The sequence below is a fragment of the Electrophorus electricus genome, chromosome 13, assembly GCF_013358815.1.
Source record: "Electrophorus electricus isolate fEleEle1 chromosome 13, fEleEle1.pri, whole genome shotgun sequence".
NCBI lineage: Eukaryota > Metazoa > Chordata > Actinopteri > Gymnotiformes > Gymnotidae > Electrophorus > Electrophorus electricus.
Window position 1 is genome coordinate 7,456,481 of NC_049547.1, and position 26,709 is coordinate 7,483,189.

General features: G+C 37.6%; 1 protein-coding gene across 2 annotated transcripts in view; it reads left to right on the top strand.

Annotated features, from left to right (window-relative positions):
* The window catches only part of mdga2a (MAM domain containing glycosylphosphatidylinositol anchor 2a), a 132,542-nt gene that overhangs the window by 86,115 nt on the left and 19,718 nt on the right, over window positions 1–26,709 (top strand). For both annotated transcript variants that reach the window (XM_027000392.2, XM_027000393.2), the window contains exons 9-10: window positions 8,581–8,850; window positions 15,324–15,472. In XM_027000392.2, coding sequence (XP_026856193.2) covers window positions 8,581–8,850; window positions 15,324–15,472 — 419 coding nt within the window. The remainder of the gene's footprint in view (window positions 1–8,580; window positions 8,851–15,323; window positions 15,473–26,709) is intronic.

Consider the following 26,709-nt stretch of genomic DNA (forward strand, 5'->3'; position numbering starts at 1 on the left):
GCAGTATCTTGCAGATATTGGAAGATAATTCTGTTGTGAAGAGCAGGTAACCAAAATTGTATGCATGCTTGTGTACTTGTGATGTGTGCATGCTTGCATGTGTGCATACATGCCTGCATGCCTGTGTATGTAGGTTTCAATTTTTCTTCTCAAATCTTTTCTTAAATAATGATACATATTCACAAGGGAGCTTTAGCACTATTTGTACTTTTATTTATATTTTTATTATTTTTATTATTTTCTGGGCCAACCTTCAATTCATATCACTAACCATTGAGGAAATCTCCTTTTCGTCTTTTGACATGCATAGTCAAATTGATTTCAGTGCAATAAACTACCTCCTTGTGTTTCTTCCCCTTATAGTTGAAAATCAATTTGCAAATACAAAATATTGCTTGCTCTCTGTCAGTGCACAGGCGTGATAACCCCCATGACTACTCTATCAAACCCCCATGCACTGGCAACATGGCAGCCTGTATGAGTTCAATTTGAGAAACTCAGCCATGAAATTCAGAATGACAAAATTTGGTAGGCTCAGGCTCGCCTCATTGCCCAGGCACAGTCAGTGCATAGATTGAACTGTTGACCTCAGCTGTAAGAGACATTGTATTGTACAGTCTATAATACACTAGCATTGTGGGGCTTGTTTGTCATTTGGATTTAAGTAAAGACTGTTTAAAGAAGTCTTGCTTTATCTGCATAATGGCTGTCTCTCTCTCTCTCTCTCTCTCTCTCTCTCTCTCTCTCTCTCTCTCTCTCTGATTGTCTCTCTACCAACCCATCCTCTTCCTTCAGCTTCTCCCCCACTATCCCTCTTTTTCAGACTTAAAGATAAATTGGCAGACAGCAACAAATTTATCATGACTGAGATTATGCAAGGGGCCTTTTTGCCCAACTGATTCTTGCAGAATTGTCGAGTGCCTTCCACCATCACATGCTCAATTACTTTGTGTTGAAACATTTTCTGAGTTGTGCCTATTTGAGACATATAAATGGTGCATTTATCTAACTACATAACTGCAACTGGTAACTGCAGTGTACTGTAGTTGAGGATGTAGTGGTAACATAAAGTACTGAATAATTGTAAGTCATGATTGGCCAGTCCCTAGCATTCTCTTGTCTTGGTTCCTGTGCCTCATGTATTTGTTTTGCTTCCGTGTTTCGTTTTCTCCACCGTTCATTTGTAGCAACTGTGTTTTGCTAAATGCTTATTAGTACTTGTATTTAAGACCTGTCTTGTTCCCTGTGTTTTTGCTGGTCATTGTGTTAATCCTAGCAACTGTTTGTGTGATTCCTAGCCTGTGTTATGTTCTAGCCGCTATTTGTGTGATTCCTAGCCAGTGTGTTCTAGCTGTTCATATTTCAAGCCATGTGTTTTCTCTGCCTGTTTTGTATTGGATAGTGTTTGGTGTTAGTTCTTTTTGTTACTTGTATTGTTATTATAGCCTGCTTCCTTTTTGTTTGCTTTTGTTTGTTTCTTAAGATGGCTGTATGACCCTGGACGATTACAACTCTGGATTTGCCCATAATAAATCTGTCTCTTCTCGTGCGTCTGCCTCCTAACTGTTCATTGTTACACTGTGGTACACAAGGGTTCTAGAGAATGTTTCTAGATGCAGCTGGTGAGGGGCCACTATCCTAAATTTTCTGTTTCCCAGGAAACCGTGTGCATTATAGTGCAATTTCTTGTACAGTTTTTTACTATATATCTGTATTTAGAAAGTGCTATGTTTTCGTTTATTTTATTTTATTTTATTTTGTACAAAAGCCATGCACCAGCTGGAAGCAGGGTAAAAGAGCCTACAAAGTGTAAAATCCACTGACTGGGATGAGACATCCATCAATATATTCAAGCAATGGCCCAAAACATAATGATGGATGGGGTTCCATGTTCACCATGGAAGTAGGTACCATGGCAGGATAAGTCCATCCATGGAATGTACCAACAGACAGCAGAGGTGGCTGACATTAGACAGTCCTACCAATGGCTGGTAAAGGCAGGACTATAGTACAGTACAGAAGTACAAGCACTAAACATTAGGCCAATTGAAGCAAGACAGGACCCAAGATGCAGACTGAGCAAAGATGCCCCTGAGGTAGTCCAGCACCTAGTAGAAGGATGCAAAATGCTGGGGAAAAGCATATACCAAGGGACATAACCAAGACATATATGCTGGATACTCCTCAAGACCAAATAGGAGGATGTGAGGGAAAGATCCAAAGGAAGGAATGTGAAAAATTAGAGAAATACCAGACTGAACGAAGAAATTGAGAGAACATAGAAAGCTAGAACAAAAGTTGTCCCTGTGGTGATAGAGATACTTGGGGCTGTGACCCCTAAGTTAGAGGTGTGGCTCCAAGTTTCCAGGAATAACAATATCAAGCTGAGTCCAGAATAGCAAAATACACTGAACAGTGAAAATGTACCTCACACTCTCAGGGCTCTGGTAGAAGGCCCAAGTGAGAGAAAAATAAGATATGACCACCCACTGGAAGGCTGAAACAGGAATATTGCTTGTTGTTACTATATTATTGTAAAAAGGATGTGTGCTTGATTACATTAGACTAATTTTAGGTGATATACAAATCTTGTTCATCATTGTGTATTTCTCGCAGTATTTTACATTTGGAGCTTTAACATATGTCTAAATCTTTCCATACCACAAATTTCATTTAAAATTTAAAAATAATGGGGCTTTTGTTGGAGTTCTTTGCTGCTATTATTTTTGCATATATTAGGCATACCAGCAGCTCCCAAATCTTTAGCAGAATCTTTAGCAACAGAATCTTTAGTCATCTGCAAATCTTTAGCAGCTTGTGTCTGCCATTTACGTATTTTGGATTATTACCAAAACAGAGAACAAGACCTGAACTGCATGCGTTTGTCCGGAAATATCCTTAATAGTTGAATACAGTTCAATGACAGTGTAATTGAGCATGCCCAGAAAGTATGGAAATGGACTGTCACTGATGTTTCATAGTGACTCCAGGAAAGTAATTCATCTATAGACCTTGACTAAATGGCTTTCAATTTGGGAGTAATAAAGAATCTCTCAAGGTTCTCTATTACTGATTTCTCAAATTCATATTTAGAAGTTAATTTTTCCCATCTCGTTAATATATATTGTGAAATTAGCATGAGATGCTTGGATATGTGCTTTGATACCCATAAAACTTGGATACTAATCTTCTGTTATTTGTTAATACACTGACCACAATAAAGTCATTTATGAACCCTGTAATAAATATTAATACCTAATTTGTAAGTATCTATAAAAATCCTACTTTTCCAAGCAAAACCTATGCACTATATGATGAAAATTCTCAAATGCTGATAGATGAATTGGTTCTTTAGTGATGAGTAATAGCAAAGGTTTTGGTTCTGTAACATACTGGGAGCCAATATAAGGGTTTAAGATAGAGGTTGATGTGTTCTGTTTTTCATTTGTTAAGGAACTGAACTTGTTAGACTGTCTTTTTAGACAGACCAATATGGAGACAATTATATTAATTGATTCTGCTAGAAAGAAGTGCACAAATTAGTTTTTAAGGTTAATATTTGAGATTATAAAAAGGTTATTTGGTAACTGCTTTGGCATGAGGATACAGTCATGGCCAAAAGTTTGGAGACTGACAAGTTTTGGTTTTCACAGTTTACTGCCTCTTTTTTTTAGATCCTTTTGTCAGATGCTTATGGTATAGTGAAAGTACAATTATAAGCATTTCATTTCTTTAACTCTTTATTGACAAATACATCCAGTTTAAGCAAAGATGTAATATTTACAGTGTTGACCCTTCTTTAAGACTTCTGAAATTCGCTTATAGACATCAGCTTCTGGGCAAAATCATGACTGATGGCAACCCATTCTTGCCTAATCAGTGCTTGGCATTGATCACCGTTTGTGTTTGTCCAACCTCTGAGTATTGACCACAGGCTCTCAATGGAATTGAGATCTGGGGAGTATCCTGGCCATGGACCCAAAATTTCAATGTTTTGTTCACCGAGCCACTTGGTTATCACTTTTGCCTTGTGACATGGTACTCCGTCATGCTGGAAAAAAGCATTGTTCATCACCAAATTGCTCCTGGATCATTGGGTGAAGTTGCTCTTGGAGGATGTTTTGATACCATTCCTTATTCATGGCATTGTTCTTAGGCACAATTTTGAGCAAACCCACTTCCTTGGATGAGAAGCAACCCCACACATGAATGGTCTCAGGATGCCTCACTGTTGGCATGACAAGACTCATGGTAGCAATCACCTTTTCTTCTCCAGATGTCCCAAACAGTCTGAAGGGGGCTTCATCAGAGAAAATAACTTTACTATACTTCCTTCAGAATGTCAGTCTGTCCTTGATGCTTTTCTTAGAGAGAAGTGGCTTCTTTGCTGCCCTTGACACCAAGTCATCCTCCAAAAGCCTTATGCACTCACACCTGCCTTCTGCCATCCCTGAACAAGCTCTGCACTGGTGGTGACCCAATCCCATGGCTGCATCCTCTTTAGGAGATGGTCCTGGTGCTGGCTTGAATTTCTTGGGTGCCCTGAAGCAATTGAAATTCTCTCCTTGAAGTTCTTGATGATTTGATAAATGGTTGATTTAGGTGCCATCTTACAAGCAGCAATGTCCTTGCCTGTGAACCCCTTTTGATGCGATGCAATGATGACTGCATGTGTTTCCTTGGAGGTAACTGTAGTTAACAGAAGAAAACTTCAAGCACCACCACCCTTTTAAAGCAACCTGTCTGCTCTTCTAATCAGCATGACAGAGTGATATCAGCTGCCTTGTTCTCGTTAACACTTTTTCCTGAGCTAACGAGATCACTGAAATGATGTTAGCAGGCCATTTGGTGGCAAGGCTGAAATGCAGTGGCTGGAATGCAGTAGTTTTTGTGATTAGGTTAATTTTCATGGGAAGGAATGACTTTGCAATTAATTGCAATTCATCTGATCACGGCATCACAATCTAGAGTTAATGCAAATTGTCACCATAAAAACTGAAGCAGCAAACTTTGTGAAAACCAAAATTTGTGCTAGTCTCAAAACTTTTGGCCAAGACTATAGTATATTTAAAAGCAGTAGTAATAAAGTAGTGCAATTAAAAACAGCTTGATAGTGGTTATTTTTCTGCCAATCACAGTGACCTGCCTACCAAGAGAATCTGTAGGAAAGAGTGTTGAAAATTTATATTTGGGTAAAAGTAATGTTATTTAAAATTACTTGTGATCTACCATTATGGACTTCATGATTGACTGATTTATCTCAAATGACTGGTTGATCATTATCAACATACTGGGCACCCCTGGTCTAGAGCATCTGACATATTCATTTTTGTGTTACTCAGTAGGGATGCATAGGAGTAGGCAATTGTTACATTTCCAAATCTTTCTATTGGATGTGCATCTTCAATTACACCAGCAAGCCAATGTCCTGATTTCAGCTGCTTTAAAGCACTTATCTACCACCACCACCTTTTGCTCCCCATCCCTTTGCTCCCCCTCCCTCCCTGGGGGAATGTGGGGGCTCATTGTTTCTGATAAATCTTCCTACTTGTGCAGAGTGGGATAAGAAGAGTAGCATGATGATATATTGTAGCAGCATGGCATTATATTAATGTTGTTGTCGTTGACTGTCTCTTCAATAACTGGTGCATTCTGAGATGAAATTCTGCACAAGATTGTTGATTTTGGATGTGATTTGTTGGTTTTCACATTTCTCATCATTCTCATTTGACTCCTCTTATCTAACAGCTGTTTTTGCACACATGTTCACCTGTCACTGGTAGTTTTATGATTTTTGCATTCTTGGTAACCCTTTGAAATGGTTATTTGTTAAAATTACAAGATGGACACTGCTAGCAACAACCCTCATTTCACGTTCAGTATCATGGTCACTTATTTTGCCTATTCTAATCACTCACTTAAGCACAGTGTACTTCTAGAAATGCTGGTCTGCATGACTTATATACACACCACAGTCATGTGATGTATGATGTATTGGGGTGGGGTTGTAGCTAATAAACTGGCAGTTCAGTGTATTTTTAGCAATCGACTAGGATCATTGTGGTTATTTCCCCATGACTCCCCAAGGGTTATTATATGTTACTGAACTTGGTAGGTGGATTACATATAGAACATCTGAATGAAGTCACTTATAAAATAAAAAAATGTGTAAAGTGAATGTAAATGTAGGTCAAAATGATGATGATAGAAGATCTAGGTGGAGTTGACCATAAGTGTGTCTGCTTATCTTTTTGTTCTTAAGTGCAGAAATGTCAAATCTCCGACTTTTAAAGCTTGGGTCCTGGTTCTGTGGTGGGTCACTGGCACTGGAAAATGTGCTGAGACAAGATTTCATTTTAAGTTCACACTTTATTTTACTTTATATGCATTCAGTTAACCTCTTTTGCACTGAAAAAATGAAAAGGTCAGGCAGATCTGGACTGAATATAGAGTATTTGACACAGTATACACTTTTTTACATTTTTGAAAATTTGCAAAAATAATTTACTCATTGTCTGTTTTATCGCTGTGAATGACTTTTACAGAACAAAGGTTATTGAAAGATGGTAAACCTGACCATGTCTCATAGTAGTAAGTCAAACTGAGTAGACATGCAGAATAATTAAAAAATAAAACTTTTTGCCATTCATCCAAGGGCATTCATCTGTTAAATTGAGTGGTAAGAAATTCCCCAGCATTTAAACAACTGTGGGTGATTTGCACTCATGATGTCACAAAACCTTTTAAGGACTCAAGGCAGTTGTTGAAGTTTGGAGGTGTGAATTGGTGTGAAAGTGCTGGGGTAAGAATGTTATGATAGCATTACAAGTTGCTCTTAAGAGGTGTTGCTGCCCCCTCTCATCCAAAATGTGTGCATTGTTCTTCTCGATGAAGTGCCCATTTTATGTAGGTATCTTGAGAATTTAGCCTTCATGTTGGGCCACTCTCCAGTGTAAAGGTCTGTGCATTCCTCATTGCATTGGACATATTAATTTGCTCCATGTGTGTTTAGATATATGGTCTTCTGAGTGTATGAGTTTCTCTCTTACTGTCTTGCTTATTTTTAAGTAAATCAGAATGTGATGTTTGTTGAAAATCCTCCTGTGTTTCTTGAATGCATCAGCCACATTGTGGATAACAATCTTTTTCCGTCTGCTCTATTTCTCCCCTCTCCCTGTCAGTTGGATGTTGCTGCTGGACCTTGTTACTGTTTTGATAGCAGCCTGGGTCCGATCTGGGTATCAACATGCCTTCAGAACTGAAATGTTTGCACTCCTTGTCTGTGCAATAATTCTCAACCCGGTGACATAGAATCCTAATCACCTCTCAGCTTGTATGTCAGTTGATGGTGGGACTCAAATGGCAAATACTGTATTATTACTTTGAGTGGGTTACTTATAGAGTTCAGTATACAACTACCTTATTTTAAGTATGTATGGGTTAGTTAAGATGAGAGATACTGGTGGACCCATGATGAAGCAAAGAATCCTTATTTAAAGTAGGTGGTGTTCAGACATAGGTCAAGAAAGATCTGAGCATAGTGTGGGCTGAGTTCATTCTGCTACACAGTTGTGTTATTTTAAGCTATTTTCTTATGGTTTGCGCAGCATCTTTATTTGACATTCTTGTAAACAGAGAAAAGATATCATAAGTCACCACTGTCTCACCAGTTTCAATTTTTTAACTTTGTAGATGTAATGTACCCTTTCCCACTCAGGAACCTACAATAATATTTCCCATTTATTTATCTGGTTAAATTCATGAAGGCATGAGCATGAGCATGAGCATGGAAATATCTTCAATATTACAGAGCAAGTCTAGTCAATGTAATTTTATTACTACTGGTCAATTTAATGACCTAGATGGCTATGACTCTTCATAGAACATACTTGGTAAAACCATTTAGAGAATCTGTGAACTGACCTCTTTTTAAACACAACTCTCAGTGGACATATGTAGAAGTGCTGTGCACTACAGTAGGAAGCACATCCTCTGAGCTTTTCTTCAAATTAAACAGAAAAACTGCTTATGCTGTGCTGACGCAAGTACCCTCTGAGGAATCAGATTATTTCTCAGCAAAGTGAGGACTCTCAGGGCCATGGTCTTTCTCTTTGCATGCGCTAATGCACACACACGAGTATGTGTGTCTCTCAACTCCTGACCCCTATATGATTCGCTGTCCAAATTGCTTACATACAAAATTAATCAACAATATTCATTTTGTGCCTCTTTATGATTCAGGTGTTACAGCTGTCTACACATATGCTGCAGCATCTTTTTGGCATTGTTCTCTGCAAAACATTGTTCTCTGTCTTTTTGCAGATTGGTAGTTTGTATAGTATCATTCACTGCTTTCCCACATTCGTGTACAGGTCCACAATCATTTAAAAAATCCTATGGGTTTCATCATTGCTTTTTGATCTCTTGCAGTCCTTTATTGTTTTCCTTGTTTGTTATCAATGAGTTCATGCTTCCCTAAATATGTAAAGAGTCAAGGACTCATCTTTCTAATTCATATTGGGTTTTGTTACGAAATGGATGAAATGATTGTGAAGCCTTGTGTCATCTGCTCTTTTGTAGATCCACCAGCGGTGGAGCGGGTATACATGGAAATTCGGCAGGGCCTCGGCCGGGCCTTCACACTGACCTGCAGGGTGCTGCGTGCCCACCCATCCCGTGTCCTGAAGTATGAGTGGAAGCTGGGCACACGGCTGCTGACTGTGGGCCAGCTGGACACCCGCGATGAGACAGAGTACCACGTCAGGGCGCTCAACCGTGAGGGCTATGGTGCCTACACCTGTGACATCACCAATGAGGCTGGCACTGGACGCTGCACTTTCCTGGTCACGGGTAAGAGTGTTTGTGTTATCTAAGCTTGCTTATTATACATTCAGAAATCATCTTATTAGATACAGCTGCTCTATATTTGCATGTATTAGGTTTCCATACGTTTTGCTGTCAGTTTAAGTAATCCACTACTGCTGGCAGCACTATTTGCAGTCTTGCTGATTGATTGTACTGAAGGCCTGTGCCCTGTGCTTAATCAGTCAACCTTTACAGCACAGCTGTTAATTGGATGCTTTTAATACACAATTATACTGTGAATGTACTTGTAAATACTATTTGTGCAAACCTGTATGTATTCAAAGTAAATTATATGTATAAATACATATATGCTATGCAATATATTCATACAACACCTCCTCCTATGCATAGAACACCAGTCAGTTGATTTTCTTAGAATTGATTAAAAAGGATTGGTATCCTGTTGGCACAGGTATGGAGTGGGTGTACTTATTGATCTGGCAACACAGTGCAGTGTAGGAAAAAATCATAGATATAAAATCGCAGCTTTGGTTCAATAGGCACAGGGAGATCAATTTGCTCTGCACACAAGTGCTTGATGAAATAACATAAATTGGAGGATGTAGTGATTAATTAGTATCTTCTCAGAGAATCATATTATTCATCTCATTCATTTTAATTCACTTCAAGTGGTGGATCTTTTGCACATCTCCAAGTTATGTTAGATTGTGCTGCTCTGAAAACATTATGGAGCATGAGATTGACTATTACTAAGTTTTCGCCTTGCATTGCCCCTGCTAGACATCAGGTAAAGATGCAGCTGTTTATGACTCACTGAATATAGCCTACACTTACATAGGTTATGGAGGCTGCTAAGCTATTCCATAAAGGATGCCACCTCTATAATTTTTAATTATCATATCCATTTACTGCCATACATTATAGTAAGTGTGACTATTAACATTGTTATCTCATACAGTCTAAGGTTGTGTTCAGACTTGGTAGCTTTGGTTAGATTAAAATTAACCCTGGTGCGATTGCTCTGTTAGTGTGGTTCATCAGAGTAAGTGTGAACACTTCCTTTCAAACACTGATGCACACCACATAAGCAGACCAAGAACGCCTGAGCAGGTGGGTCTCGGTCTGTTTCTAAACAGGTGCTGGTGCTGCAGGGCAGTGGTAGCTCAGTGGTTAAGGTACTTGAGTTGTAATCAGAAAGTTGCTGGTTCAAGTCCCCCTGCTGTTAGGTTTTCTCTGTTGGGCCCCTGAGCAAGGCCTTTAACCCTCAGTTGCTCAAGTTGTACTCAGTCATGATTCTAAGTTGCTTTGTATAAAAGCATTAGCTAAATGTCATATATGTAAGTTTGTTTAAAGTATGAACATAATAACACCAAATGCATCTATACAAACCAAATCTAGGATAAGATGAGACAATAAATGTGGCATGATAGAACCAACTGCATTGAAAACAAAATGTTGCTTTCCATTACAGTTAGGTGCAGATATCAAAAATGTACATCATCTTCTCATTGCAGTGTACCTTCTTTGATATATGTAGTGAAAGAATTTCTGGAACTGTTTTTACTCCTTTATCTGTTTTGCCATCTTTTGATGTGTTTCCAGATGGTAAAAAAACTACCAGGTATACACAACCCAGTTGTTTAAGTCTGGTGATATACAGGTACATTAAGCCCATAAACTGTATCATATGTGCATCGTACGTCACTTGTTTTATTTTATTTGGTGTGATTTTAAATTTGCAAATGTGACTGCTAAGCAAGCCAGGAGTAAAATGTAACAATGTATCTTTTGTTTTTGTTTGGTTCCAAACTACAAGTATGAACACACCATAAAGATCTAAACACCATATTTCCAGCATTTTATTTGCACCTGCTAATGGAATCATCAAATTAATTGTGCTAGTTTTAGGCTGTGCACAATTTTAGATGTTATATGTTATTTTTTGGTATTTGGTATTTTTACAAATATACAAACACCTCCTGTTGCCCACTCTCATTTCTTTCCAAGTGTATGGGCCAACCTGTCAATTCTTGTGCAGTGCTGAACTGTCAATGCACACATTCCAGGATACCAGAAAGTTATGATGCTGCACCATGAAGACAGGGCCCAATAATTCCTTATCTGTAGTACATATTAACAATTATACACTTCCAGTCTCACCCTTCCAGTTCATGGTCATATCTTTTTTCCTCGCACTCAGGCCTTCTACCAGATGCCTGGGAGTTTGATGGAGCAGCACAGTTTTTATGCTGTTCCTTTTAGTTCGCTCTTCTGAACTAATATTGATGCTGTCATTCCTGGAACCACTACTCCATCTTAGAGGTTATAGCCCCAAGTAACCTTGTGACCACTGGGACAACCTTGGTGTTAACCTTTCACATTCGCTCTATTTCTTCTTTTGGTCTTCAGCACTTCTCTATTTCTTCCTACTGGCATTTTTCTAACTTCTCACATTCCTTTCTTTGGATGTTTCCATCACTTGGGACTGCTACATTTAGTACAACTGCTGTTTTCTACATCTTGTCACTACTGCGATGTTTGGCTACTTTGCTACTATTTGTTATCTATCTGGATCTGGAGGTCCATCTGGATCTTCACCTTGCTGTTCTCCACCACTGTCTTCAATTTCTCCCATTCAGATTTGGGAGTGTTCAAGTCTTGTACATAATCCTGCATATAATCCCTGCCACTAGGATGTGTCTGAACTTTGTCCAAAGTTTTGATAATAATAAACTTTATATCACACTTTCTTAAGCACAGTTTACAAAGTTCTTTACAGATAAGTCAAAATGAAAAGGAATAAAATAGAAGAATTTACAGAAAGAAAACAGACATTGGAGAGTGAGTAGAGTTTAAAATGGGACATTAATTTGAGAATGAGTTAATATAAAGACCATGTAGAAGCACATTTCTGCCCATCAAGGCAGTAAAAGTACAGTTGTAATTGAAAACCAAGATGCACAGTTAAAAGAATATGGCAGTTGTAAAAGAAACATGCTTGACGATAATGTAGATTAGTTATTTTTCAGTTTCCTCATTTCACTGGTGCCATAGGAACAACTGGCTATATGTATGTTTTGTTTAATTTGTGTATTTTTCACACAACTATTGATAAATATCCACTGAGTGTCTTAGTGTTTTAGTATCTTTATAAATTATTTTCAAATCTCTTTAATGGTTTTTTAAAGTCTCTTTAATGTGGATTTTGCTTTTGTATGTGATATGTTTTCTGAGGTGTTTCTTTAAAAATGCTACATCCTAAAAATAGTCTATATTCTGTCCATTTTATTGCTAACTTTAACAGCATAGCAAATTAAGGTCGAAGTACGAGCAATACTGGAGAAAATATACAACAGTGAACCACTTTTTCCTCGAAGCTATCTATTTACCATATTTGACCATTCCAAAAGCAATATTTGTGTTACCCTAATTTTGTTTGCAGTTTTCCTCAATGCTATGCTCAGGGATGGCGGGCATGTGGCCAACTCTGGTATAGATAAAACTCATCCGCCATATTGTCCTGGGTGGTTGGTTCAGGTCAGTGATTTTGTCTTTGATTTTGTGCCATGTTGTAAGTGGCCTGAACATGTGTCTGGTGCTCTACCAAGGCTCTCAGTTCTGGAAATAAGAGCTGCTACAAGGATTTTTTTTGATTGCCCTTCCCTAGTTGTTGAATATTCATGGATAAAATCTCAGCCATTTGATGAGGTGCCATGGACCAGAGAAGGATATGGAAAGAGATGAGCTACCTGCTTTTTGATGCATAGGTTATTCTTGGAGATGTTTCACCACTAATCATTTAATTTGCATTGACAATTTCCTGCTCTGCTCAGCAGGCATAAAAGAGGATTATATCACTCCTATCTTCTCTCCTTGATTCTTTGTATCTCTCACTCTCTTTCTCTCTCCTTTTCCCTTCCTCTCTCTCCCTCTCTCTCTGTCTCTCTACCAGCCCACCCAATAAGACTGTCATCCATCTGGGCAATGTTAGATCTAGTCTCATTCTTGATCTCTCTCTCTGTCTCTCTCCCCCTCTCTCTCTGTCTAGCCCCCCCCCTCTTCCTTCCTTCCTGCATCTCATGTGTTTCTGTAGGACGCGCTGAAGGCCATTATTTTGCACAACCCATGCATTCATGATGAGCCTCCACTGCACTGCGGAAACATGCCGCTTCCTTTTAAGCCTCACATGAACAGCCATTGAGCTCTGTGTTCTTATACACCTGAGGACGACAAGAACATGAGTGCAAGATAATCCTGCTTGAGCATTTTTGTACTGAAGCACAGTCTCCTGAAGGGTTGTGTTTTCTCCTGTAAGAATCAGAAAGAATCTACTTGAACGTGAGGCAGAAGAAAACTGACAGGTCACAGATATAGGATTGAGATTCTCTAATGGAGTAGAGGCTCAGCTAGAGATAAAACAAAGTACCATAATATCTTCAAATGCTGAATAATAAGCGAATGATGGCCTGAGCATAAAAATGTGTTTTCTTGTCCTTCGCCGTTCATGCCATTTATTTAGAAAATGTACTGTCAGCTGTAAAGAATGCAGACACAATAAAGGTTAAGTCAGGTGATGGAAAGCTTCAGGGTGCACAACATGGGTCCTGTATGGTGGCTCTATAGCATTTCTTAGAGCACTATTCTCTCAGCTTTTCTGCTTAGTGCATGGCATGTTGACAGCTACAGATCTCTAAGGAGATGGGCATGACATATTCATGTGATGGACTTTAATAGGCTTGATGGACTCCCTGCAGTAAAAACCTCCATTATGTGCTCAGTGAGTGACACAATTCCACTTCAATTACCCACATCTATTAGTGAGGTGAACTTGAGCTTTTGCTTCAAAGAGATCATGACAAAGCATATATGACTCTTATACATGCCCACGTGAAAACTCCAGTGTATGTGATGATTGATGTTTAGGACTGTCATGGAAACTGAGAAAGAAAACTAACTTTTTCCTTGCAGGATTCTGTGGAAATACATTACATAACTGTTGGATGGTTTAAACTGACAATAACAACAAGAACAGGAATGTTTTATTTATATAACACTTTTTACATAATGCTTTAAACAAACAGAAATAGAATAAAATTTAAATAAAAGATCAAATATAAAAAAAGAATGTAGAATAAAACAAGCAATACTTCATGTAGGTTTTTTAACAATATGTGTATTTGGTTTTAAATTTATTCTGGTGTACATGGCCATCATAGAAAAGATACTGCCTCAGAGTCCATCAGTGAGTCTTTATGCTAGGCTTTGAGTGAAAGTCAGATTTACTACTGCAGAACCTCAAAGGCTTTTTATTTTACTTTAAAGAGTGAAGTTGTGTCATCTGACACTTGACCCTTGCAAGGTTTTCATTTCCAACTTGATTGATTTTGGAGCAATGTGAATTTACTTGTATTTAGTGCATCTTCACTTGAGCTGTGATTCCCAGCAGAACTAAATTCATGTGCGCATTAAACAGAGTAATCTCAGTGGGCCCATTAGCACTGCCTGTGGATTTTTCCCCTCTTAATAAGATGGGGATAGAAAAAGTGCTACTGACAGCTCTAATCCCCAACCTGCAGATGTAGGCAGGTTTCCCCTCCCTATGCCCTTTGTGCACATCTACATGGAGCATGACACTGAAGTTTCTTCTGCTACAGCGCTGACTTTTTAAATCAGATGCATCATGCTAAACTCTTCTCGTTTTTCTCACTGTTTGGGTACATGTGCTGATTCAGAACTGTTTTGTTACTGAGTACATTTTTTGTGAGAAAAAGTGAGAAGTAAAACAAAAAGTATCTTCACAAGTAGTGGACAGAACTATGTGCTAAGCTTTTTATGGCTGTTGTAGTTTTTTGAATGGAGGGGGCTTCTTGTATGCTTGTCAGATCAGAGACCTTCTTATGACTTTGCTCTGTGTATATCTCCTTTGAACATCTCATGGGTTCTTTACTCTCTCTCTCTCTCTCTCTCTCTCTCTCTGTCTCTCTCACTTTCTCACCTCCCTCCTCCCCATTCTGCAGTTGTGTAATCTGGCCCCAGCCCCCTGTCCAAGAAGCAGACCAGCAAGTCATTCAATGTATTCATTAAATAATGACCTCTGGATCTGCCATGTGAGAGTAGAGATGCATTGTATGAGTAACAGCAAAATAATTGAAAAGGTTTGCAAATCTTGAATGTAATTTTCATCTGAAATTTTTCCATTCCACTTTGCCTTTATCTATCCAGTGCTCCAGTGGAATGAATCACTATACATGCTTACGAGTTCGTTGATGTAACAATTCATGAATGGATTTCATTAGCAGAGAGTCCTGCTTCATGCTTATAAGAGCTACACTCAAGTACCTAAACAAAAATAGTGCCTATGTTGGCTATAAGACAACACAAACATGCCTCTCTTGGTGGCCATGGTACAAAAACACAGTATACGTGGTAACAAAATACAGTAGTTAGGTTAGATGCCATGATTTCATAGGACTGATACGATGCTGTGTTTGTTTCAGGTAAGGCCTTTGCCCCAGAGTTCTATTATGACACATATAGTGCCCTGTGGCAGAGCAAGCCTAGTGTCTACGGCTTCAAACTACAGTGGACACAGATGAATCCCAGTGCAGTGGACCGCATCATGGCCTATCGGCTTGGGATAAAACAGGTTAGTCTGTGCTTTGTCTTTTTCTATTATTGTTATAATTACATGTTTACACACATGTTTTGGTTCAGTCTGACAGGTGCCTGATCAAAGTTTTATCTTTACCTACATGATGTGCCATAATGCAAGGACCATGGTAATGTCTGGAAATCATAGCAAATGGTACATTTTCCCATTCACCTGGTTCTCTGCTGAACATATTTCTAATGATATATGTCAGACTTTACAAAAAAAAACAAAAAAAACAAACAAACAAAAAAAACAAAAAACAAAGCAATAACAACCCACATCACCAGTTAGTTTGTCCTTTGTAATGTAATGGCTTGAGCACTCTACTTAATACCCTTTATTTATTTTGACAGGAAGGACTAACTATGGCATTGTAAAGCTGCATAAAATGTATTGTATAAACAAACCTTATGTAGTCTAATTCTTTCAAAAGCAGTAGCCCCTTGTTAATACTTGACACATTCAGAGGAGCAAACTTGTGGTGTTTTAGCACCTTCTGAAATTCATTGCAAATATGGACACTCCAAATGCACATTCAAACAAAAATGTTCTCTGAAAACACTTAAAATTACACAACACAAAGAGTTTCATGTATATAGTCCTGTAATCATGTGTGGAAATGTATTTTTCTGAACATCAAAAATAATGTTTTTGTAAGTTATGTTAGCCATAAGAATTTGAAACCTTATTAAGGAAGGCTGCTTTTGGTATAACTTATAATGACAAAGATTGCATTGGCAAGACTAAAAACTAGAATTTAAAACAAAATCAATTTCTGTGGTCTAACATTTTCTTAGCCCGCACATGCCCACACATGTAGTATCCATGAGAAGAAAGATAGGCTAAGAGTGAACTGATACTAAGAGAAAGTAGCTGGATTCCTGTGACCATGTATAAACTTCCTGAAGTAGCAAGGAAGTTCCTTTGTAAACTTTAAAGATCACTTATTTAACAGATTCCTAAACTGTTCCTGACTGATTCCTAATCAGTCAGGAAATAACATGTCATTATTTTTAGCAGGAGAGCAAGCTACATTTCTGTATCAATTCATTTTACTCAGTCTGTCTTAACCCTGACTTTTTAATGAAAATATTTAACAGCAGGACACATGGTTGGTTAAGCCATAAGCATTTCACACCCTCCTCATTTTCACCTCTCTCTTGCTCTCAGCTATTCACAAATACACCACTATCTATTCAAACATGCAGCGACAAATTTAAAACAACCGTTCTCTCCTTTGTGTGTCCTCTCATACTTTGTTGATGATTTGAAGCTTGTGTTTAAAAGTAGACTAGATAGAATTAGGTTTTTGCATCCAGTAGACATATGGCTTGATAGGTAGTCGAATAAAGTCAAATAATATGATTTATAAAATTCTTTAATTTGATTTTGGTATATTGCAGATTGTGTTTTTATATTGCTTTAATTAGATAATTATATACATTTTAATTAGATTACTATACAAATTTATATTAATATTTATTATATAAATTAAATTATTTTAACACTGATTAGTTCAGATTCTGAGATTAGTTTTTCAGACTTTTCACCCAGGGTTTTTCAGTCTTAATATCTCCACAAGTTTTCAAGGTACGGAATAAAATTTAGAAATTATGGCGAAAACATCACTACACCTCTCGCAACAGGTTTGAGTCAGAAACTGTTTACTTTGTTCACGTCTGCAGTAGAGAGATCATGTTTTTTCAGTAGAGCTAATATTTGCATACGAGCGTCTGCATCCTCCTATGTGCTGTAGTGTTTTCTGCCTGCATGTGTGGCTTTTGGTTACAAGTTACTTTCACGGCACTCTGTCACCACTCTCATTCATCGTCTCCTTCGCACTTTCACAGCTCAGCTGGAGCGGAGTGTGTGGCGGTTTCTAATGACATCATGCAGAGTGATTTATTCCTTGTCAGATTCGTCATTGCTAGTGGCCAATGCCCACTGGTGCTCAAAGTCGGCATGGAGTGCACAACTTCATTAGGGAATTCTCTCTCAGTCTCTGTGTAGTATCCTTTAAAGATTGGTGATGTTTATTCTAGAATGGAGCACATCTTAGCACTCAAAGTATTTTTAAAATAATATTGCATGTTTGCATATACTGGAGTGGAATCCACTGGATGGATTACTCATTCAAATAACATGAAAGGACTTGATGGCAATGAGGTGATGCACTGAATCACTAGATGTGACTTGATATTAGTTCTCTAAAGAAAGATGCTCTTATACTGCTTTTGACTTCACTATTAAGTCATATGCATATGCAAATCATTGCATATGATGCACTTCTTATATACCTAATCATATGTCCATATTCTGTTACTTTCTAGTGGTAAACAGAACAGCCAACTAATAAAATTCAGAACATTGTCACTAACTTTCCTGACCCTCTTCTAACAGCTGTGCAATGCTTAATGTTAACTCTAAAGAGCTGTGGGTTCAGTTGCACTGCACAGGACTTTATCCTTCATGGTAAAGAGGACACCTGACAAAGAGAGAGAGAGAGAGAGAGAGAGAGACAGACAGACAGACAGACAGACAGACAGACAGACAGACAGACATAGACAGAAAGAGTTTTGAATGAGAGAGGGAGATGAACAGAGAGAGAGAGAGTCAGAGTCCAGAATAAGAATAGGGGCAGACAGCTAATGTTAAGCTGTATCCAGGGAATAGAACTGCTTTAATAAGATAAGGTTACATAAGATTTATAAATAGTCTGCTGAGCATAGGTTAGCTGTGAAGATTGCATGTTTATGTGTGTTAAGAGTGTTACATGTTTGGAATGCCTAATAGTTGATTCCTCTGTTTTACTTTGACTCCTGTGCCATCAGTGTAAATGAACTGCAGTCTGTGCCAAGTGGATCCCTGCATTTCAGTCCATTAGATTGTCTCCATTCTTGCTCAGTTCCCTCTGTTAAGCATTCAGTTTCTCCCTATGCTCACCCATCATTTGTCTTGGCTGGTCACCTGTCGGCCACACACCTGACAGAACATTCCAGTACTCCGCTCTGCCATGTTTGGTGGGGATTTATCCTATCCTAGTCTCCATACATTAATGAAACCTTAGATTTTACTCATGCCAGCAGTCATGTAGTGTGGGTGGATGAAAGCACTTGAGTGCTGGCTGTTCCCAATATTCTCTGGCATATCAGAAAGTTTTGTTGAGGCTGCTCAAGTGTGAGATGTGTTGCACAGACTACTGTAAGCCACCAATGGTAATGCTCTGATTCAGAATCCTCATTTCACTTCATATTAATCACATATCCAAAATGATAGCTAACAGGAAAATGACTCATTTTTGTATTTGAACTTTTTAAGTTTTTTTTTATAATGGTAGTTTGTGTAGTAGTAGTAACTAATTATTAAGTGATACAAATGATGTTTAGCCCATTATTTCTCCTGTAGTTAACGTACCAAATATTAGCAGCTTAGTGTTTTGTGTGTATTGATTACATGTGAGACATGCAGTGATTGTTGCATGTAGATTGTACATTCCCTGTAAGAATCAGATTTTTTTTAACAGGTTTTAACACCTGTTAAAACACTTTTGTGTTTTTCTGTATGTAGTGATGAATGGAAGCACTTTATTGCATTTATCATACAGTCTGCATGCAATGAAGAGTTGAGTTTATAAGACTATAAATTATTCAAGGGGTCTTTTGCAGCTGTTTTGGTATATACAGTGAATTCAGATTGTGCTTCACTAAATAAATTAGCTAATGAGGAAGTGTCATTAATGGCTAGTTTACACCTACTATCGAAAGCTTAACATATCTGATTATATAAAGTTTAGGTGACGTTTGTGTATTTGTACCTTGCATTGTGGCCGGTCCCTACTTTCCTAAATATTATCTGTTTTAACTTCTCCATTTGACATGCCAATGAAGTCCAAAACCATTTTGGGGTTAACATACATACTTGGGGTTAACATACTGCAGTAAGACATTAGAGCCTCTTTCACTGTGTTTGACAAATTACATTTAAATGGGTCTTGTAAATACTTTGATCTTTTAAATATATTTATTTCCCATATGTTTAAATTAATTGTTTTTTTTATATTGCTTGTACTATTATTGCCTAATTATGTTTATGGACATTTTATAATATAGGAATTTTATTGCTAATATTCCCTATTGTTTTTTAATATGCTTTTTTTTAGATTATTTTGATGTGCCAACTTACTTTGCCTCATAAAAGCACTTTGGCCTGTTTCTTTGTATGAAACGTGCTATAAAAATAAAGGTTATTATTATTGTTGTTTCTTTTTCTTCTACTTCTTCTTATTATTATTAGCAGCAGCACGAGCTGCATCATCATCATCATTAATTTTATTTGCCCTTCACTTTGAAGTTCTTTGAATTGCCAATACATGTAAAAATTGCCGTAAAATTGCCTTACCTTGCCTTCTGCTATAGAGTAATAGTTCAATTCCTGAAATTAAACTTTGTGATGTTTTTCATGCAGGGTTTCCTTCCCCTATATACAATAGTGCTTTAATGCTTGTGATTTGCTAGCTTTTTTATTCAATTACCCATTGCTTCCTATTTATCTTTCAGAGTGATTCAAGGGCAGGCTTATATGTTGAAACTGAAACCAAACTCTGTCTCCCTGCCTAGCTGGTTCCACATGGCAGGAAAAGAATGAGCACAGCACTTGAGCTTCTTAAGAGTCCACCTCATCAATGCCCCCCTAATTTTTCCTAATATATTAGCTCCAGCTTCTTAGTTGGGGATTAGCTGCCCAGTTTGACTGACACTAACTAAAAGGTACAGTAAAACTCATTCAATCTTAAGTAATTTATGCATTTCAACTGCAGGTGTGCTGGGCAAAGTCAGTAAGATATATTTATAAATACTTATATACATTTATATTTTGCTATGTTTAATATTATACTTTTTACATATTTATTATACTATAGATATACAATAACTAATTAATCTCTAATTAAGAGGGTTTTTAAAGTTTCACTCATGTAGATTAAATCTCTTTAATTATATTAGTTTATTTTTGACTTTCAGACTCTGATGGTAAAGGAGAATTGAGAAGAGAACTTTCCTCCTAAGGCAGCAGATTCAAACCAAACCTCTAATTGTTTTGACTCAAAATGTATTTGCACACAAAGATGTTGGATTTTCAAATCCTTGGAATACCTGATCGATTGTGTAGGCAAAACAACGACTTTGGCTCCAGATATAGTAAAAAGTGAATGTCATCATTACATGCAGTGCATGAGGCTATCAGTATGGAAAATATCCACATTGTTTTTCATTTTCAAAGCTTTCATTATTGTTTTCTGCACATGTCTGAAATCCAATTAGAAGAAGCAGTTGGTTTTCAAATGAGCTCATTTCAATTGTGTGTGAATGGATGAAAGTACTTTTAGTAAGGTTCAATTTTGTTAATTCAGAATTACATTTCAATCATACACATAACAAGTAAAATGGCCGACAGGGTTGGTATACCAGTGACAAAGCACTCCATCTCCTTTGAATTGCAGTCTTACTGTAACAATGTAATCATATCGCCAGAACACTGCAGCAACGTCATGAGGAACTGCAGAGCTCTATTGATTACAGTTTCCATGTTGCAACAAGACGTCAGTGTTTTCTGCCCCGGCGGCATACCCATCCATACACACATCCCCTTTTCTTGCTTCAGTGTAGCAATTCCAAATGCAATAAGCCACAGACATCCATTTTTGCATTCATGTTGTGAATTTCCTTTATTTTTGCGTGTTAAATTAACTCATCCTGGATTACATGTCAGAGGAGCTGTCAAAAGGACATGAAAAAATCAGCAGACAGCTGGTTTCTGAGGAGTGGGCTCCAGAGTGTACACTACACCAAGCACAATGGGTAGAGGACAGGTGTTCAGAACAAGACCGCTCACTTGATCACTCTCTCGATTGCTCTCTCACTCCTGGGTGGTAAAGTCAGAGGCAGGACAGCTGTTCGCCCACTCCCAGCCCTCAGGCAGCCATGCCACACCACTGCTTGGCTAGAGTACTCAGCAGGGCACGCTTATCTAATCACTCCACCCCCAGTCCTCCACAACTTCCCAAGCTCTCCTCTGGTTGCCTACCCCATACTGTTTATCCTCCTAATTTCCCCTCTCTGATGACTTAACCACCGGCCCACTGAGACATGTCGAAGGTCTCATATATGTGTCATTTCTTTTTCCCTTTATGTCTATGAAATAGAAACTACACAGTCAAGGCTGAACACAAGCTTATGCACATTTTGGAGTATACATGCATACAACCATGTACATATGTACACTACGTATAAGCACACTGACATACCTTTATTTCCTATAATGATATTCTTATGGTAATAACAAATCTCTGTAGTTTAGCAGTAATTATGAACAAAAATAAGAGTCTGTTAGGATGAGGTGCTGATGGCTCACAGCAGCTGTTACAACATCATGAACTGATGCTGTAACCATTAATAGAGCAGAGCTTCTTCCCTTTCCACTGTGCTGTACTATTTGTAAAGATACCGTAAACATGCACAGCAATGCTTTACCATTCTGTTGTCATTGAATTGCCCTTTGGGCTAATTCAAAGTGACATACAACATTGGTGCATAACCATTGCCTCAAAAGATGCCATTTACATCCCACTAGATGAGACATCTGGAGCTGCATTGTCCCGAGGCCTGCATATGGTCTATCATTGTTATAATATCCTACTTACAAATAGATCCATGGCTCTGTGCCTTTTTGAACATTCAAATGAAATCAGTCTTGTGTAAAATCTTACCACACAGAAGAGAAGGTCCTAGGATGAACTGTATATTATATTGGGTATGGGTGCATTTATGGCTACTGGTGTGCACAAATTCTGCATTGTACTAATCACAAACAAAACTATTCACATTTATTTAAAGGGATATGGTTAGTTTCTGACATACATTTAATGTCATCATGGTCAAGACAATAGATATATTAAAATGTTGACAAAAATGAACATCTTTACAACATTTTTTACAGCAAGGAAAGGTTAAAAAGGTTTTTAATAGGATAAAACATGATAGTTAAAGTTATCACAGTGCCCCTTTCAAAAGTGCTGCAGTTCAACATGTTATGTAAGAACTAAAAATGCCTTTGTGTAGTGTACAGCCATTATATCTCATAATGTCTTAATGCTTTATTTCTTTTTTTTACTGTAGTAGTACAGCACTGGAATTTGATATTCATTGTTAAGTTTTACAACAAGGTCAACTGTATATGTTACTAAGTCTGATCATGTCTGTTAGACATGATCATCAAATGAAACATTAATTTATAAACTCTGGTTAGATATAGTAACTTGATTAAAACAGATAGCAAATATTTATTAGCAGTTCTTTCAGAACAGTTTTTATTGCTTTAATTAGTGTGTACTGAATAGTGAACCAACACATTTAATCATAGGCATCTTAAATCAAATACTAATGAGTTTGTTAATTACGCCAAATAAATAATTTCCTTGCTCCAACATGGATTTTAATCCTGTTGTGTCTCTATACACTTAGAGTCGATTTTATATCAGGGCAATACACCCCTCATTTCATTTTTTTTGGTTCTATCATATGCCCTTTGTCTCTTTCTCTCTGTGTCTCTCTTTCCCTTTCTCTCACTCACTTTCTCACTCTTTATACAGCAAGATTTGCTGAACGATGTCATGAATGAAAAGTGGGGCCCGGTTGCCATAGCAACAAGGCATTTTACCTCCAACTGGCAATATATATTACATTGCAGAATACAAAAGGACTGAACAAATGTGCATGTGTCTGTGTGTTTGTCTGTGCGTGTCTGTCTGTTGGGGTAGAGGAAGGGTTTAGTTAATTTGTCGATAAGAGAGACAACTGACAACTTTTTAACTTTTACCTCTCTTCTGGAATCACAACGTCACCTTTGTGAAGCCATTCACATTAAATTCTGTTAGGTCTAGCACAACCAGCAGATCCCAGGACTTATTTTACTTTTTTGCTTGGAAGGAGGGAGGGTCATTTCCAAATACTGTATGTTCATTCAAGGAAGAATTATAAAAGGAAAACATTGGAATGAAAATGTAATTATCTCCTGATTGACTTGGGATCTAATTTTGTCTTAGCTGACATCTTATTTGCCTGCAACCACAGCAAAATACGGGGTCACCTGAACATCAAAGGGCATGCAAGCATCCCATGTTTGTAATTAACTCCAAATTTTTAAGGGTCACGTTTCTCTGCCTTGTAGATTAAAGGGAGAGAATCTACATTCATTTCTTAGATGCTGGTGGTTGAATAAAGGTCATTTGAACAGGAAGGGAAATGTCAAGACTCATGTTAAGCAAAATGTCCAAAGACTTAAAATGAGCTGAGTTCACCAACTTGAGTGTAATAATTATGCTCAAATGGAGTCATAATCAAAAATGTCTGACAACTGGCATCTCAAGCTATGCGCAGGTGGCTATGGCAAACTGGGAAAACCAGTGGAGAAACTGCTGCTGTGTAGTAATACTGTAATGCACTCATTATTGGAGTGTGAGATAATGAGGAGTTGATGAAAATTACATTACCTAATATAATAATGCACATATCATGAATGTGACCCTACAGGATGCTTATGGCAGTGAGCCTGTTCAAGAAGTGAAACTTCAGCTTTTTCTCTGCATCTCTTGGCAACTCCTCCACATGTGGTGTTGAAATCATTGTCTTCTAACATAATGGATATAAATGAAGGTGGTGCTGTGTATTATGTTGTGACACAAACTCTACACATTTAATTCATTGTGTATCAGATATTATAGTTTTAAACCAATAGATCTGCAGCATGTAGTTATTAAATCCAAGCTTTTCAAATTCTCAAATTTGTATTTTGATTTGTTTTGGTTTGTTAATCTTATTGTTTAGATTGCAGGTATGCAGTCCATGTTCTTTGCTTTAATTTCAGAAAATCCATTAACCCTATTCAATTCACACATGCAGCCTAATCCAGGAATGTTACTGTGCGTAACTTTAGAATGAGAACCAGAGTCATTGCTTTGCAGCATTTGCTGATTTATTCACTTTGTTACATGCTTAACTGTAACAATGCTATTTAAAATACATGAACCACAGCAACTACATTACATGTACTGATGTAACTGTCAAAGTAAGGAACCTATGTATATCTGTGGCTCAATAAAGTTGAAATATAGATGATTGAATCATTTATCGAGAGAACATTTATTAATGGAGGACGATTTAACTAGATACTGCAACCCAGATACTTTATGGAAGTCGTGTATCACAGAAAAATAGCCTTATTACACAGTGTACTAAACAAGGCAAGCCAGTATAATATCTTAGAGATCAGTTATTTTTTATTTAATTGGGATGGCCATCAACACCTGCTGGAAAAGCACTGAAGTAGGCAGCCTGTCATCCATGTCCTGTCCACACCAAAATTACTTTAGTGTATGACGCAAGTAGATGTTTGCAGAACATTCAGCTATGCAGTGCGGTCATGGTATGGTATAAAGTGAAACATTTACAACACACAAACAGTATTGATGTGGTAATGATACATAGGATGTATGGATATTTATTTGCCATCTTGACATTCTGTATTCTACAGTGGAAACAAATTGTATTTATGTACAGAGCTTTACTATTTATAGAACCTTTTCTCCCTGTTTAAATAGATAGTTAGAAGGTGCCATTCCATCATCTTGTTATGTCATTTTACACATACCAAAGATTTTAATCTAATTATAGATCATAATCAGTCAGTTCTCAAACATCTTTTTTCTTTCTTATATATTTCCTCTCTTCTAGCTTTTCATCCCACTCACTTGTACAGTTCAAGAAATGTGCTGTGTTCTCGCAGGCACAGCACTTGAGTGGCTTGCTCAAGAATGTGTTAAGATACGAGTGTTGTCTCTACAGAATCAGTATGTTTGTGAACTAAAAGAATAAGCAGTTTTCAGTCCTTTAATGACAGTGGATGCTAATAGGGTACTGAGGGGTGCTCCATTTAAAACAATTTTGTGTCGATATAAAACATTGTTGACTTCAGGTGCTCCACAATTCTTCTGGGGAGTGTTAACAGTGATTTTCTTGGCTTATTGAAATTCTGTCATGTTGAATAATGGGAGAAAATTGAGTTTTCACGTTAGCATTTTCTAAGTAGGATCAAATGCTTATAAAAATGTTAAAACCTTTGAGATTTTTGGTACTATTTACCCACTGTTTTTTGTTTTCTTCTTATCCTTTCATTTTATCTGTGTTTTTACCAAGTTTTGAACAATGGAGTGCAGTCAGAAAGTTCCATTTTTGTCTAACATACCCCTCCACCAATGCCTTTGCTCTATGTAAAATCTGCAGGCATGGAATTAGAAATTGCACAGAAGCAATAAAGAGTAATTGGATCTTGAGATGGAAATCTCGTTACCAGACGCAACTGAAGCCCTGATGGGAATGCTGGCAAGTTCTCTGAGCTGTTGCTGCCTCACTCCCCTTCTGCCCCTCCCTTTACAGACTTAGACGTTCATCTTTTATTTGACTCCAGTGAGACCCACAGTTGCTGGTCCAATTGCCATGGGCATCTGTTTGGGTTAAACCTGCCACTCAGCAGAGTCTTCTGGGAAAAAATTATGTGGCCAGAATCAACAGCCAGTATTCCAAACACTGTTCTCCTAGCATTGTGTGTATACAGCTCATGCAGTTGTCACACACCAATACTGCAAGCTAAGAGCATGTTTGCAATTAATGCGATGCATGTTTATATCACATTGCTGTGCTTGTGGTGGTAAGAAAGCCACTGCATTCATTCTTTTTCATTTTTATGCTTACTTATTATAATATAAAAACAGCTTTGCTGCTCTTTAATCAAAATGTTTTTGGTGTGTGCCATCAGAAACATTTGGAATTTTAAACATTAATTTGAAATGACCCACAATGTTATTCAAGTTTCTAATTGACACAGATATGAAAAATGCAGTGCAATATGTATAGCCTTCTCAAACATGGAGATGGAAAAAACACATTCAGTTGAATTCAAACCTGCATCTTGTGATTACTGAGCGATTATAGTTGACTGTTTATTCAGTTCCGTGTCCTTGGAGGAACCAAGAACGAAATTGTTGGTGCTTGATTTTAATTAGATATGGCCTCTCATCTGCCATGATGGCTATAAGAGGAATCAACCAAAACCCATTTAGGCTTACAATGGTTCCTTTTAAGCTGCACTTTGGAAGAGAGAATTGAATCCCCTCTATATTA